The following is a 13,834-nucleotide window of genomic DNA, read 5'->3' as shown; positions in this document are numbered from 1 at the left end:
TAGAATATTTGTGTTGATTGCTAGTTAATAAAGATTACATTATTATATAAATTTAGAATATATGTATGTTTGAAATTATCACTAGCTTACACTTTTCTTGTTGATTTTTTTTTATGTGTCTTTTGTAATGATTACCATAATGACGTGAGTGGATGGGTCTACAAATAAAAATGAGAATAAATCATATAAAGAATATTTTATGTGAAGATTTTATGAATATTATGTGTAGTCCTATCTTTTATTTTGACACAAAATTATGTGAAAAATTAATCTTTTTGAAAAACTGACATAAAACATATTATACAGTATGAATTTATCATATATGTCTTGGATATTTCTATGGTCAGGTGTGCTTAATACTTGTAACCTATAATGTATCTATAAATAGAAATTATCCATTTTTTTATTGTTACATATAAAAATACTAAGAATAAATAATTTAATTATGTCTAAAAGTTAACATTTTAATTACATAATAAAATATTTTTTCTTAAAAATATCAAATTTCTAAACACCTCTCTCTCTCTATATATATATATGTGTGTGTGTGGAGAAGATGTTGAAGATATGTCTCATCAGAAACTAATCACATTTGCAGTGATAATGAAGTGAAGTTGAGATGATTATAATAATTAAGCACTGAATACATATGAAGATGTTTAGTATTATGTTCATTAATTTGAGTTGAGGTATTGTAATACTTAGTTTGTTCATTTGAGGTTTTGAGGTTTGAGGTTGTGGAGTGGGAAGCAATACCAATACGTGACACCAACTAATCAATACAAAATCCTCCACTTCATACCTGTCATTCCAACTCCCATCTAGCTGGATTCACTTCACAAACTTAACTAAGTAAAATAATATATTAATTTTTTTTTATACATTACTTTATATATCAAATTATTTTATTTTATTTTTTACAAAATTTATGGTATAGAAACTTTATATATCAAATTATTTTTTTTAGAAAGGAATCAATTAATGTAAAGTCATACCTATAGAGTACTGACAATACATTCAACTAACTTCTCAATGTAATTAGGTATAGTTAATTATTTCAATTTTTTATTTTTGTTTTTTGTATTTAATAAAAACGTAGCACCATTTAAATCATTCTCTGTACCTTGAAATCACTTTTTACAATTTTTAAATATTAAAATAAGAATTTAAATCGATAAATTAATGATTTAGTATTTAAAATATGCTTAAACATAAAATTAAATAAAAAAAATCATTTCGTTTTATTGTTTTGTCGCACTTCTCTTAATTTGTACTGTTAATATATTAAAGTCTCGAAACATTAATAATTTAAGGATGATCTGACATATATAGTTAAACACTTAAAACTATTTAATAAATGTCTTATTTATCTGATACGTTTTTAAGTCGCTGATTTTAATAGAATTTCTCTTTTCTCATTGTCACCACTAATATTGAAAGAAAAAATATCAGAAAAATAATTTTATTTAACTGAAAAAGAAAAAAAAGAAAGTGATTTTTAATTTAAATGTAAAATTAATTAAATTGTGAATTTATTTATCTTCTATAATAATATGAATGATTATTATAATTGGGGGGTTTTATTCCTGGGTGCGTGGTTGGTCTGTGGGGACAGAACAGAACATAACAGAGAAGAGAAACAGAGAGAGAGAAAGGAAAGAAACTATGGTTTTAAATTGCTTAAACATTTTCAGCCACCGCATGCTCTTCATTTCTCTTTCTCTTTTCTTTCTCTTTTCTTTCTCTCTCACTGCCATTCATTTCTCCTCTTCTTTTTCCCATTCTTTCTTTCCAAACCTACGAACAAAACGAATAACTCTCACAAACCAGACCAATGGGAGGATGTGCGACCAAGCCCAAGGTTTCCTTGGAAGATAACTATGGCAACGCCAAAACTCCCCCACCTGAACCTCAACCTGAACCTCTTATCCAAGACAACCTTAATGTCAACGACATCCTCGACGAAGACCAAACAAACAAACGACGCTCTCTCAGCTTGTTGTTCAAGGAGGTACGCACACAAACCAACATCTCTTTTACTAATTTCTGATTATTTTATGCCTAAAAGAAAGACCTGGTCAAATTTCCCCAAAATGTTGTATGAAATATTTTCAAAAAATGATGAAATGGAGAATAATCGCAGAATTAATTGTTTTGGTTGTTTGCTCCTTTTCTGGGTAAACAGATTATGTCGTGTGACTCCGTTTCATCCGAAGAAAAGGAAATGTTCACTTACTTACACCTTTTTAACTTATGCACTGCTACTTTATGGTACTCGTTCTTGGTCCACTTTGCACCTTTGCGCAACAAAATTCAATGGCAAAAATTTTAGGGTAGCTATCCCAATCATGCAATATTTTCATAATTATTTATTAACCTTTCTTTTCTTTTCATCACCTACTCCTCTTCTCATTCGTTTACAAACTTTTCCAGTAAAATTTAAATGCTTTAATATTTCTGTGAAAAAGAATAAAACTTAGCTAATCTCAAATGAAAAAAAAAATCATGATACTGACTTTTAAATTAATCTATTCGTGTTTTAAAGGGACTGTAATGATCAATATTAATTTAAGAACACGTCTTTTTGAAATTAATCATAAATTTCAAATGTAGAAGTCAGACACAGAATACATGACAAAGAAACGTGCGATCCCTTTGGATCTAAATTCATCACGTTCACCGCTATCATCCTTCTCATGCTTTCATTATAGTAATTAATTAGTGTGTCTATTTTTCACATAACATCAATGATTGCAAACAAAAAAACTGGGACAGAGTCTCCTAGCACACATTATGAGTGTATTTGTTTGCAAGATTAAAAATTTGGATTCAGAAACTGTATTTTATATATTGATTTTGCTTTGTTTCCTTTATATTATTATATGAGAAATAATAAAGTTAAAAAAAAAAGATATTTTTACAACTAACTTTTATAATTTTCGAAACAATAAATAAAGCGAAGTTTTATGATTGAGAACAAAATAAGTAAGAAAGTACACATTTTTTTTTTATTTTTTTTATTTTGAAATGTTGTGATGAATTTATCTGTCTTGCTTTTTGGGGAAGAACAAAATAATAGAAATCAAAAGTTTGACTATTACAGAAGTGGAGCCTGGACAAACAAATGGACCTAGAAATGTTGTGATGTCCGTATATATCTGTGCATGATTGACGGTGTGGATGTCGTACAAATAATGCCTGGTGTAAACCATGGATCTAAACTTGTTTTGTTTTGTACCATGTCGTATTTGGTAATATAATTAGAGTATGGGTTTCCCTAAGCCTGTTTTTTTAGCATGTTTTGCGCCCTAAATTTGGTGTCTTGAATTTACCCAACTCATTGAGGTATTTTTTTATTTAATCAAGGCCCAATGACCAATACTATTGTTTTACTTTTCTTTTTTTTGGAAAAAAAATTAGAATGAAAGTAAGTTGATTTTTAAGGTTGTTTAGGAAGAGAAAAAAAAATGAAAAGTAAAGTTTGGACAATAAAGTATTTTTAAATAACAAAGCTTTATAATAACTTTTATTTATGTGTGTTTTGAAAATAAATTCTGAATAAAATAAAAGTTTCTTTCCGATATAAAATTCTAAGTTATGGTTTAGATTGCTACTCTAGAGCATTTAAGATTATATTTGTCCAAAAAATTAATATATATTACTCTGTATACTTATCTTTGTTTTTATGTTTTCTTTCACTTTCTTTCATAAATTAATCATGCCCTTACTGCATTGGCCTTGCTTTTATTTAATTTGCAGTACACTAAACTATGAAAAGTGTATGCACCTATATTTTTCACACACAGAAAATATAAATAGAAGTTTGGTACTATTCATTATCACAAACTTAGAGAATCTAAAAATATGTATTTTGTTTACTGTAAATGTGACATTTTTCTCTCTTTAATTTGTTTTTGAGTATTTTTGTTTTATATTGGTTAAAAGTGACCACTTCATTGTGAAACTTGGTTGAAGTGTTGGTGCCACGAATGAAATACTGCATATCCAACTAAAAGAAATTATCACCAACCTTAGACAAAAGCCAGTAAGAACTTTGAATTCACCACAGCAAGTTTCAAATTTAACATCATAAATCAATAAATGAAAAAGGCGGAAGAAAAGAAGGAATATAATAAAATTTCTGCATAAGTTCCTACATGATCGTTATCCAACCATTCTGAACAGACTATTTTTAACTTAGCACGCAGCTTATCCACAATGTCATTCCTTAGCTCTTTCTTATCTTTTCTAGTTTATAACTTTGTGTGTTTTGCAGAATAAAGATTCTGATGTTTCCACAGAAAATGAGAAAACCACAGTGGAGGAGACTGTGAAAGAAGCGTCTGCTGAGGATGCTAAAACCAATGAGCCAATAGTTAAACCAGAATCTCCAAAACCAGAGCAGAAGCTGTCCGAGGAAAGTAAAAGCAACGAATCCCCAAAACAAGAATTTAAGACTGTGAAGATAGAAACATCAGAAACTGAGAAACCTTCAGAAGGAATTCTTATCGATGAAGCAGCTAAGGAGACAGTGAAACTAGAGTCAGAAGCTGAGAAAACTTCAGAGGTAACTAGCGTAAGTGAACCAGCCAAGGAAACAGTGAAACTAGGATCAGAAGCATACAAACCTTCACAGGTAACTGGTATAAGTGAACCAGCCAAGGAAACAGTTAGACTAACATCAGAATCTGAGAAACCTTTAGAGGTAACTAGTGTTAGTGAACCAGCCAAGGAAACAGTGAAACTAGGATCAGAAGCTGAGAAACCTTCACAGGTAACTGGTATAAGTGAACCAGCCAAGGAAACAGTGAAACTGGAATCAGAAGCTGAGAAAACTTCAAAGGAAACTCATAAAAATGAACCTGATGAGGAAACAGTCAAACCAGACTCAGAAGATAAGAAACCTTCAGGGGAAACTCTTCCCAATGAACCTGCTAAGGAAACAGTGAAACCAGAACCAAAAGCCGAGAAAGATTCGGAGGAAAAGAATCAAAGCAGCGAGCAAGTGAAGGGAAAACATACAGAGACATCTTCTGAGGAACCACGAAGCAATGAACCCATCAAACACAACGAGAAGCTTATCGAACCATCAGAAACAGAAAAGCCAAGTGGGGAATCAAAGGAGAATGCTTCAGAAGCTGAAAAGCCCGAGACCTCTTTTAAAGAGAGCATAAAAACTGAAGCAGCTCTTCCTGAGGAGAAAGTAATTGAAGTTGTTCCAATCGATGCCAAGTCTGTGGAGAACGTAACTAAGGTTGCTGATGCTGACACTGAAAACCGCTGAAACCTGAAATCTGAATGAGAATCATCAACAACTAGAAACATAGCAGAGTTTCAGGTTGTTCTTTGTTTCATCCCAACCGAATCATTGTGTGAGATTTTCCAACTACATTTTCATTGTGTTTTTTTTTTTTTTTTTTCATATATATAGTTTGAAGAACCAATTTTTGTTCTTGTCAATCCACTTTTTTTGTTTTTTCTATTCTATCATTTCTTATCTGTATCGACAGGTCAAGGTCAACATTGTAAATTGTAATTTTGTTGTAAGTGGGAATCCCGTGGAACTTTGTGCAATACTAGAAGTAGTGCACAAATGTTACACGAACCAAGCTGAAAAAACTAGTTATTTTTGGTTTATAAATCTAAGGGTTTAGTATATTACCTTATACACTGTATATGACAAACGTTTCTTTTTATATAATTAAAATCAATGATAAGTCTATATTTAAATCAATCTATAAATTAATTTCGTAATTATAATAAATGATTTTAATTATGATGTGTTGAAAGATATACATAGTTAGCAAAAATTACGTAAATAGAGAAAAATAATAATATAATTTGAAAATATTGAGAAAAAAAAATGCCACTTGAAGGAGGAGAATGTATGAAGTGCAACAAGCAATGATTGAAAAAAGAGAGGGAATATATTATGGGATTGAAATTATTAAATCGACTAGTTTATTAGCTTTTTCTTAATTATAGTCTTTGCGTGATCATTAAGAATAATATTAATAATAATAAAATAATGATATTTAGACAATATTTTTTTGACAACATTTAAACATAGTAATATAGTAATATATTAGTATTATGCATATATGATTTTGGGAAAAAGATTATACTTTTTGAATATACATAATTAGGAAAAAACAGTTCTAAAGACTTTGTTTTATGTGTTAGTGATGGTATGCATAGACAAAGCCAGATGCACTAAGCATTCCGAAACCAGCATTTTCAGAATGCTTTTTGTGATTGTAAAGATATAATGTTGTGAATTATTTCAAAAATGGTGATCTAGATAGTTAATTAAGACTGAATCTGCATGAAAAATCTAATTTTCAAAACTTAATAATATACAAATTAACGAGTAATTAAGGATAGTGAAATATTGTCTCTTGGGTATTAGAATGAGGAATACTCTGTACTAATCGTGCAGGATAGTCAACTGAATTGAAGGTTAAATTCTCAAGGTCAATTGTTAATTATAAAAATGTAAATCAAAGTGCATTTTCAACTACACAAAGTCAACATACAGAACTAAAAGAATATATCACTAACAAATATAACATACGCTATAACATATGGTAAAAATGAATATATTTGATAAAAGGCATGACTGAACAATTTTTTTTATTTTTTTATTTTTTTAATAATATTATATTAATGATTTATTTTATTATAATAAAAAAATCAAACCATTAATAAAAATTAAATTCATAATCAATTATGCCAAGATGATATTGCTTGTAAAAAGGATTTATAGAATGAAAGTATAATTAATGGAATATCTTTCATCATAAAAATAGAAAAAATTAATTGAACTAAACTATAAATTGTACTGTATTAAATAAAAAACTAAATTACTTACAATAAAAATTAAATTGTATTATTTTGTAATTCAGTTTTAGAAAACTGAATTTCTAAAGTTATAGTTTTGAGTTAATTACTCGTTAATTTAAAACTAATTTGTTGTATACTTTTTATTTGTTTTAGATTTTTTAAAGTTTCAGCTTAGTTTGGTTGGTGTCGATTGGGCCAAACTTTGGTTGTGATCAACTCTACTGAATTTGATGATATTTTTTCGGAGTTCACTTGTCAGTTTTATACAAAGGTTGAATTAATCGAATTTTGGTTGCAAATTACTAGATCGAGTTTCGATTGTGCCCGAATAGGGTGAACTCAACCTATTTTTGGCTAGACCTAACTCGGTCGAATTTAATCTATTTTTGATCGGGATTGTCTCGACCATTTGTGATCGTCCTGACCAAATTTCACTGATTTTCAACCAGTGATGACTCGGTTGAATTCGGCCAATTTCGACCGAGACCAACACGATAAAGTTTTGGTAATAGTCGTCCCAGCTAAATTCAACCGATTTTCAGTTATGGTCAACGTGGCCAAATTCAATCAATTTTTTGTTAGGACTAAACCAAGCAAGTTTTAATTGTCTGATTTTCGATTGGGACCAACTCCGTCGAATTTCGATTGAGGCTAACTTGACTAAGTTTTGTTTGTGGCTTTCCCAACCTAATTTAGTTGATTTTAGGTTAGGGCTGACTCAGCTAACTTTTGACTATGCCATGTCTAGGCCTAATTCGATCAAATTTTGGCTCTGACCTGTTCCGACAGTTTTCCCAACTTGGCCCTTTTAACCTTTAGTCTAACCCGACTAATCTTATCTTTATAATTTTGTTGTTTATGGAAGAACATATATTATGAATGGAGTGGGTAAATACTACCTTTTTTAGTTTTTTAATTAAAAAATATTATAGTTCGATTCAAAATTAGTGTAGTTCGATTTAAAAATAGTGTAGTTCAGTTCAAAATCGTGCAATTCGAAAAAAGGTTAAGGTACATAACAATTCAATTTAATTCATATTATAGTTTAGTGTAGTTTAGTTTAGGTTAATGTAGTGCAGTTTGATAGAATAAAAAATAGTTTTGTTTGTTCTTTGAACTAATTTTTAGTTTTAAACTAGTTTATTTTTTTCAATGTAGTTTTTAATAGTACGATTCATTTTGTCCATCTCTAATCATTGATTATGATTATGCAATATGCATCATAACATCTTTGTGTATCCATGTTAACACAATTTATTATAGTTACAATTTTACATTTTTCCACATTTATCAAAGAAAATTTTTCTCTAAATTTTCAATTTTCAATTTAATTTCATATTTCACTTTAAAATCTTCTTATTTTTAAGAGAGTTGGTTGCTTTAAATATCTTATTGAACTCCCTTACCATGCATAAACCTAATCAAAAGTGGAATCACCATTAAATTTAGAAGGGGTGTACCTCATAAATTGAACTAAATTTGACTACTCCTAGAGTTGACCAGGGGAAGGTCCTACAACATTTGTGGTTGTTGTCTTAGAGGCCTCCCATTGTTGTAGATTCAATTTTTGAGCGTGGTCCATCTCCATTAGAGCTGTCAAATAGGTCCCTATAATAAGCCCTGGCCCTAGCCCATGTGTGTTGGGGCCAAAAAAGCCCTGTATTAAAAAAGCCCCCAAGGCTAAAAAGCCCCAAAGCCCTGTGGGTCAGGGCCAGCCCATGGACTTTCTTTTATACAAAAAAAAATTAAATATCCAACAATAAATTACATTTTTACAGAGAAAAGATTGGGTGAAAATTTTAAATAATAATTTGTCCATAGATGCAAGATTGGGTGAAAAGTCCATAAGCTTGACCAAAACATCTTCAAGAGACAATACAAGTAAGGCGCAACAGATATGCCAGGAACCAAATTTGACCACTGCACTGCAGCATGTTATAGCCACAATAATTCCTGCAATATCGCTGAATACTTTTCCGTCAGGCTAAATTTCTTCTGCTGAATATATGGCGAATCTAACAGAAATGGACATAAAATCATCAACTTGAAGGAAAAATTGAAAGTCAAACAAATGCAAGGACATTTGTTGACTAAGAAAAAGGAATTTCATCCAAGGTTCAAATATATGTTTCTAAAAACAAGGTAGTTTCAAACATACCTTCCTGCATATTCCATGGACCACTTCTTTAGAAGTGGAATAAAATATCCTGTAGTAAATGTAATACGATGCACAACTACTCTTCCAAACAAAGGTTTGATAAAATTCCAACATGTTACAACTCTTATATATATGTGTGTTAATATTACTATTGACAGGAAAAGTAGAAACAGTAAAAGCTTACATCTCTTTAACCGGAGAAAATTCATTTAGTCGTTCATGTGAAAGCAATGTCTCCAAATCAATTACTGCTTTCATTAAAGCATAAACTGCAACCTACATGCACATGTCAATGGTTATAATTTCATTATTAGACCCAATCAACTTTTCCTGACAATTTTTCAAGAAATAAGTATATGCATCTTCTCATTAACAGGCTTATATCACAAATTCCCATAATGTAAAAGAATAATGTGTAGGAAACAATTATATATTTCTTCACTATAGAACATTTTGATCACTACAGTAAAAGTGCTTATTATCGAAGGCTTATTTCCGAGGGCCCTATGCCCTTCGGTAATGTCTGCTATGCCTCTTCATATGCGCACCACATCTTTGTTTAGTTATTCTCTAGATATTTCCGAGGGCCTTTTTTCGTAATGCCTGCGATGCTTCCTCATATGTGAACCACATCTTATTAAGCCATTCTATGGAGAGATCCACCCGCACACATTTCTTTTTCTTCGATCCTTCGCTCATCTCCGATCCATATTTCGAGCTCCTACGCCTCAGATCTTAATCCGCCAGCCACGGTTAGTATCTAGATCTTCATTGTCCTATACATTTCTCCCTTACCTCAGCCTAATCCACCATAGAATCCATTTTTCACCGATTAAATCTTCACTTTTGCCGGATTAAAACCTCTTTTTGTTCCATTTTATCGATTCAATCGTTGAATCCTTTCTCTCCACCGATCAAAACATCCCAAATCCCCAACCCTAGAATGTTAACCGATCAAACCATTCAATCCAGGGTTTGCCTCTATTGTCCGTCATCTGCTGTTCTTCTTCTTTGATTAGCTCGATCTGTGCCCGTTTCCATGGTTCCTCGTCGATCCGCCTCGACCTGAAGCTATCAAGTGGTATTTAAAGCCTAGGTTAGGCGCGTCTGCACAGAGTTAAGTATTTTCTTTGCGTTTTTGGGGTTAGGGTTTCGAATTGGGGATTTGGGTTTCTAATTCTCACTTTCGGCTTTCCCGTGGTGGTTGGGCAGGTAGCGTTAATGGAGGCACTAGTGGGTGCGGCCAACAATCTGCAACGATTCATGATTTACTTACCTCCAAGCGGCAAAATTTGTGAGTCTCTTCTCTCCTCCAACCGATGATGACCACTTGCGGTGATAGAGTAGCGACGACAGACCAGCATTGCAATGGTCCTTCTTTCGTCTGATACATAAAGGAAATTAAGCAAATGAAATATCTTTCAAAGGTATATAGATTTATATTTATATATAATATGTTCTTGATGGCATGTAATCTTTGTTTATGAGGGTCTGAATCATTAAGATGAGAAATGAAGCTGTTTAAAAAAGCTATGTTTGAGAAAACTATATTCTGAATAAGTTATCCATGAGATGNTGCGCAAAACATCTATCTCTTTTGAGAACTTTAAACAGGCAAAGGTTGACCTCAACATCAATGGTTAGTTTAGTTTAGTTATTCAGTGCCATAATTTTCAGTATTTCTTANAACATTTAAAAATTTTCGTTCATTGCAATACCTTAGCATTTATGGAAAAATGAAAAATTGCAGGTTTTACTATACCAAAAGGGTGGAAATATGAACCCTGAAACTTACATCAATCCAAAGGAATTCGATCCTTCCAGATGGGAAGCATGTATGATATATAGTAATTAATTTTGAAAAAAAGAATGTTCTTTCACTCATTCTTGAACATGTGAGTTTGATTTTGAGGAAGAGAAGATGATATGTTATGTTTCTGAAAATTATGTATTCTGCAGAATCACACAACAAGAGCAGGCTCTTTTATTCCATTTGGATTAGGAAGCAGATTTTGTCCTGGGAGCGACCTGGCCAAACTTGAGATCACCATTTTTCTCCATTCTTCTTAACTACAGTTTTCATCTATTTTTTACATATTTTTTTTTTGTCTTAGAAGGATAGTCAAAGGAAGCATTGCTTTATGTTATATTGTGAAGAAAGCATTTGAATCTGATTGGTCTTAAAAATTGAATGTTGCAGGATGGAGAGAGCAAGTGGCATTGTTCTGCTTCTAGCATATGCCGGATACATCTTCTTTCAATTAAAAACACATCGACAATTTTTTATGCATAAGAGGTGATTGATGTTTTACCCTTGATTCAGCACATTTCATTAGCTTTACTCCAACAATTTTGCTAAAGAAATAACAATTCCTCTTCAATATATGACACTCCTTTTGACTTATTAAGGATGTATAACAAGCTTTGACACTTTATATTTTATAGAATAAGTTNGGGCATTCTTGTTAATTTCATTAGCATCATTTTGTTATCAATTATGGGAAACCCTGCAGAGTATGCCGACTTAATCATTTGTTGATTAAGGTACATGCATTATTCAATGTGCTTGCTGTTGTTTGGCCGAAAACTATTGGGTACCTAATTTTACTTCTTGTATAAGGTGCTTGGTAGAATATTGAAGTGTTTGGTCATCCCCCTTATGNTATTAATATTGGTTGACAACTAACTGATTAAAATAAATATATCTCAAATAATCAATCCTAATTCTTAACAATGAGAAGCTCGGTGTATTTGTTGGCGAGAGAATTGTTTTTCTTTGCTATTCTGTTAGGCAGGGCATTTCTATATCCAAATGAAATGTAAACATCAGAATCACATACTGCATTGTGTAATTTTCTATTTTTTGTATGTTGTTTAATGTAATGTTTCTTTCCCAGCTGTTAGGCCTTTAGTTGGAACACAGTCCGGAGTATGAGTTAGATCATTTACTATATTTAAAGTAACCTATTAAGAGTTCATTCTATTTAAATTTTTAAANAGTGAAATTCGTGTTTTATTTGTCTTTAACCCTACTGTTGAAATAAAAGAAAGAGAAACCCATTTTCCCTCACTTTCTCCTTGATTTTTATCAATTCAGGTTTTTGTGATTTTTATATTTATAAAATTATAACATAATCTCAATTTTAAAGTGTTAATCATTTTTTCATTTACTAAACTTTGTCTCAGATGATTTTTATGGGTGATNTGAAATAGAACATGTAGACATGTCCTCGGACTCTTAAGTAGTCAACTAATTATGCCGTGACAATTTTCNTTTCACCNTTTTGATATAAACCTTGACGTGACAATTTTCCTTTTGATTTTTTATTCCAAATTTTACTTCACTTTTTATAATTCGACTTATACTATTTCAATTTTTATTACTGTTATCGTGACCCTTGCTATATACNTGTGATTCTATCCACTTTGCAGTGCATTATTGGCCTTTTCCATTTTCTACAGTTCATGATTGATAGCAACCTTAGCCAGTTTCATAATATAACATTTAACTTTTGGAAATAGCATCATTTTGACTTNCCTTTGGATGACGATACCAAGTTTTAGATTTTTATCTTCAATAATCATATTTTTTGCAAAATCGTCTTGCACACACTTTTTAGAGTTAAATCAGGATTTGTTTAAGTTAATGGTCTTTACTCCTTAGTTAAATCATCCTTATCTNTTATAATCATATTTGTGCAAACTTGGNCATTCAATCATATATACATACGGTGAAGTTTGTTCAACTCAAATTTGATTATGATAATCTATTTATGGTTTTTATGATCAGAGAAGAACTTTTCTCATGGGAATGTTGCAGCTGCATCNGCTTCTAATTTGACTTGTACTAAATTCCTTTTGTTGTAGGTGAAAAGGAAGGTAATCATTGATGTAGTGTGCAACCCATTGGGAGGATGCTTCTGGTGATTGTTCTTGCCTGGTTATCAACGGCCAAGTCTCTTGATTCCCAGCTTTCANCTTTGCGTAGAGANGAAGAGCTTGAGAAAGAGATGGAAAGAGCAACTGCTGTTATGATACCAGTGGTGGCTAAGGATGAAGATGGAAATGGTTCCACTGTTGAATCAAACAACTGGTGGTGACTCCTCAAGTACATTGAATTGAATCAACTCCTCACAATGTTTAAATCTTAAACTTCACTGAATTGCAAGGAAGCANGAAGAGGAGTTAGCTCAAAGTAATAGTTTTAGGCCATTTTCTAATGAGTTTGATTCTCACTTTCCTTTTTCTAGTCTCCTTATTGTTACTTTTGTCCCACAGATAAATGATTTTGTAAACTTTGTTTCGAATGAACACATTTGTAAACTTTGTTTCNAATATATGAGTTCATGGTCTGGGAATGAAAGCATCGTATTATCTTTAGATTTTGGCTAATCCAAATAACAAATTCTCTATCATCTATGATTGCTAACTGCACCTCTACCACGCATGACTGCTAACTGCACCTCATAATTACCGAAGGCCTTTGTAATTACCGAAGGCTTTTGCCCTTCGGTAATTACCGAGGGGCACAATCCGTCGGTAAACGTTAGCGACAAAGGTTTTACCGACGGCCTTTTGACCGTCGGTAATAGATCTTTACCGACGACTTTTGGTGTTTTTCGAGGGATTTTGGCCTTCGGTAATGCCCTTTATTACTGTGGTGGATGCATGTACCTCATAAGCCATACGTCTATGCCATTCACACACATCCTTTCCAATCCAAGCCATTGCAAGAGCAGGACCACTCCTTCTTACTCCAAGCGAGCTGACTGATTAGGAAAAGCATCAATAAAACATTAATTAAAGGATTAAATTATAATAATAATAGTTTTT

General features: G+C 31.8%; 1 protein-coding gene and 1 long non-coding RNA gene across 2 annotated transcripts; one reads left to right on the top strand and one right to left on the bottom strand.

The window, feature by feature from the left end:
• The first annotated feature begins 1,641 nt into the window (after positions 1-1,641).
• On the top strand, positions 1,642-5,646 carry LOC106765298 (microtubule-associated protein futsch). The gene is made up of 2 exons (XM_014649876.2): positions 1,642-2,011; positions 4,277-5,646. Exons 1-2 carry the CDS (start codon positions 1,835-1,837, stop codon positions 5,282-5,284), a joined length of 1,185 nt encoding a protein of 394 aa, XP_014505362.1. The 5' UTR covers positions 1,642-1,834; the 3' UTR covers positions 5,285-5,646.
• On the bottom strand, positions 4,042-4,828 carry LOC111242538. Its single transcript, XR_002669676.1, has 2 exons — positions 4,629-4,828; positions 4,042-4,457 (listed from the first exon to the last, which is right to left on the bottom strand). It is a non-coding gene; the product is annotated as an uncharacterized LOC111242538 (long non-coding RNA).
• Positions 5,647-13,834: the final 8,188 nt, after the last annotated feature.

The sequence above is a fragment of the Vigna radiata genome, chromosome 1, assembly GCF_000741045.1.
Source record: "Vigna radiata var. radiata cultivar VC1973A chromosome 1, Vradiata_ver6, whole genome shotgun sequence".
NCBI classification, from domain to species: Eukaryota; Viridiplantae; Streptophyta; class Magnoliopsida; order Fabales; family Fabaceae; genus Vigna; species Vigna radiata.
The sequence above is the reverse complement of the archived record's forward strand: the minus strand, read 5'-3'. Positions and strand labels throughout refer to the sequence as shown.

What these genes read in the sequence shown, in the direction of transcription:
- LOC106765298 (XM_014649876.2), top strand. Translation starts at nt 1,835, where the DNA reads ATGGGAGGATGTGCGACCAAGCCCAAGGTTTCCTTGGAAGATAACTAT. An exon ending in TCAGCTTGTTGTTCAAGGAG is followed by an intron (nt 2,012 to 4,276) that starts GTACGCACACAA and finishes TGTGTTTTGCAG; the next exon opens with AATAAAGATTCTGATGTTTC.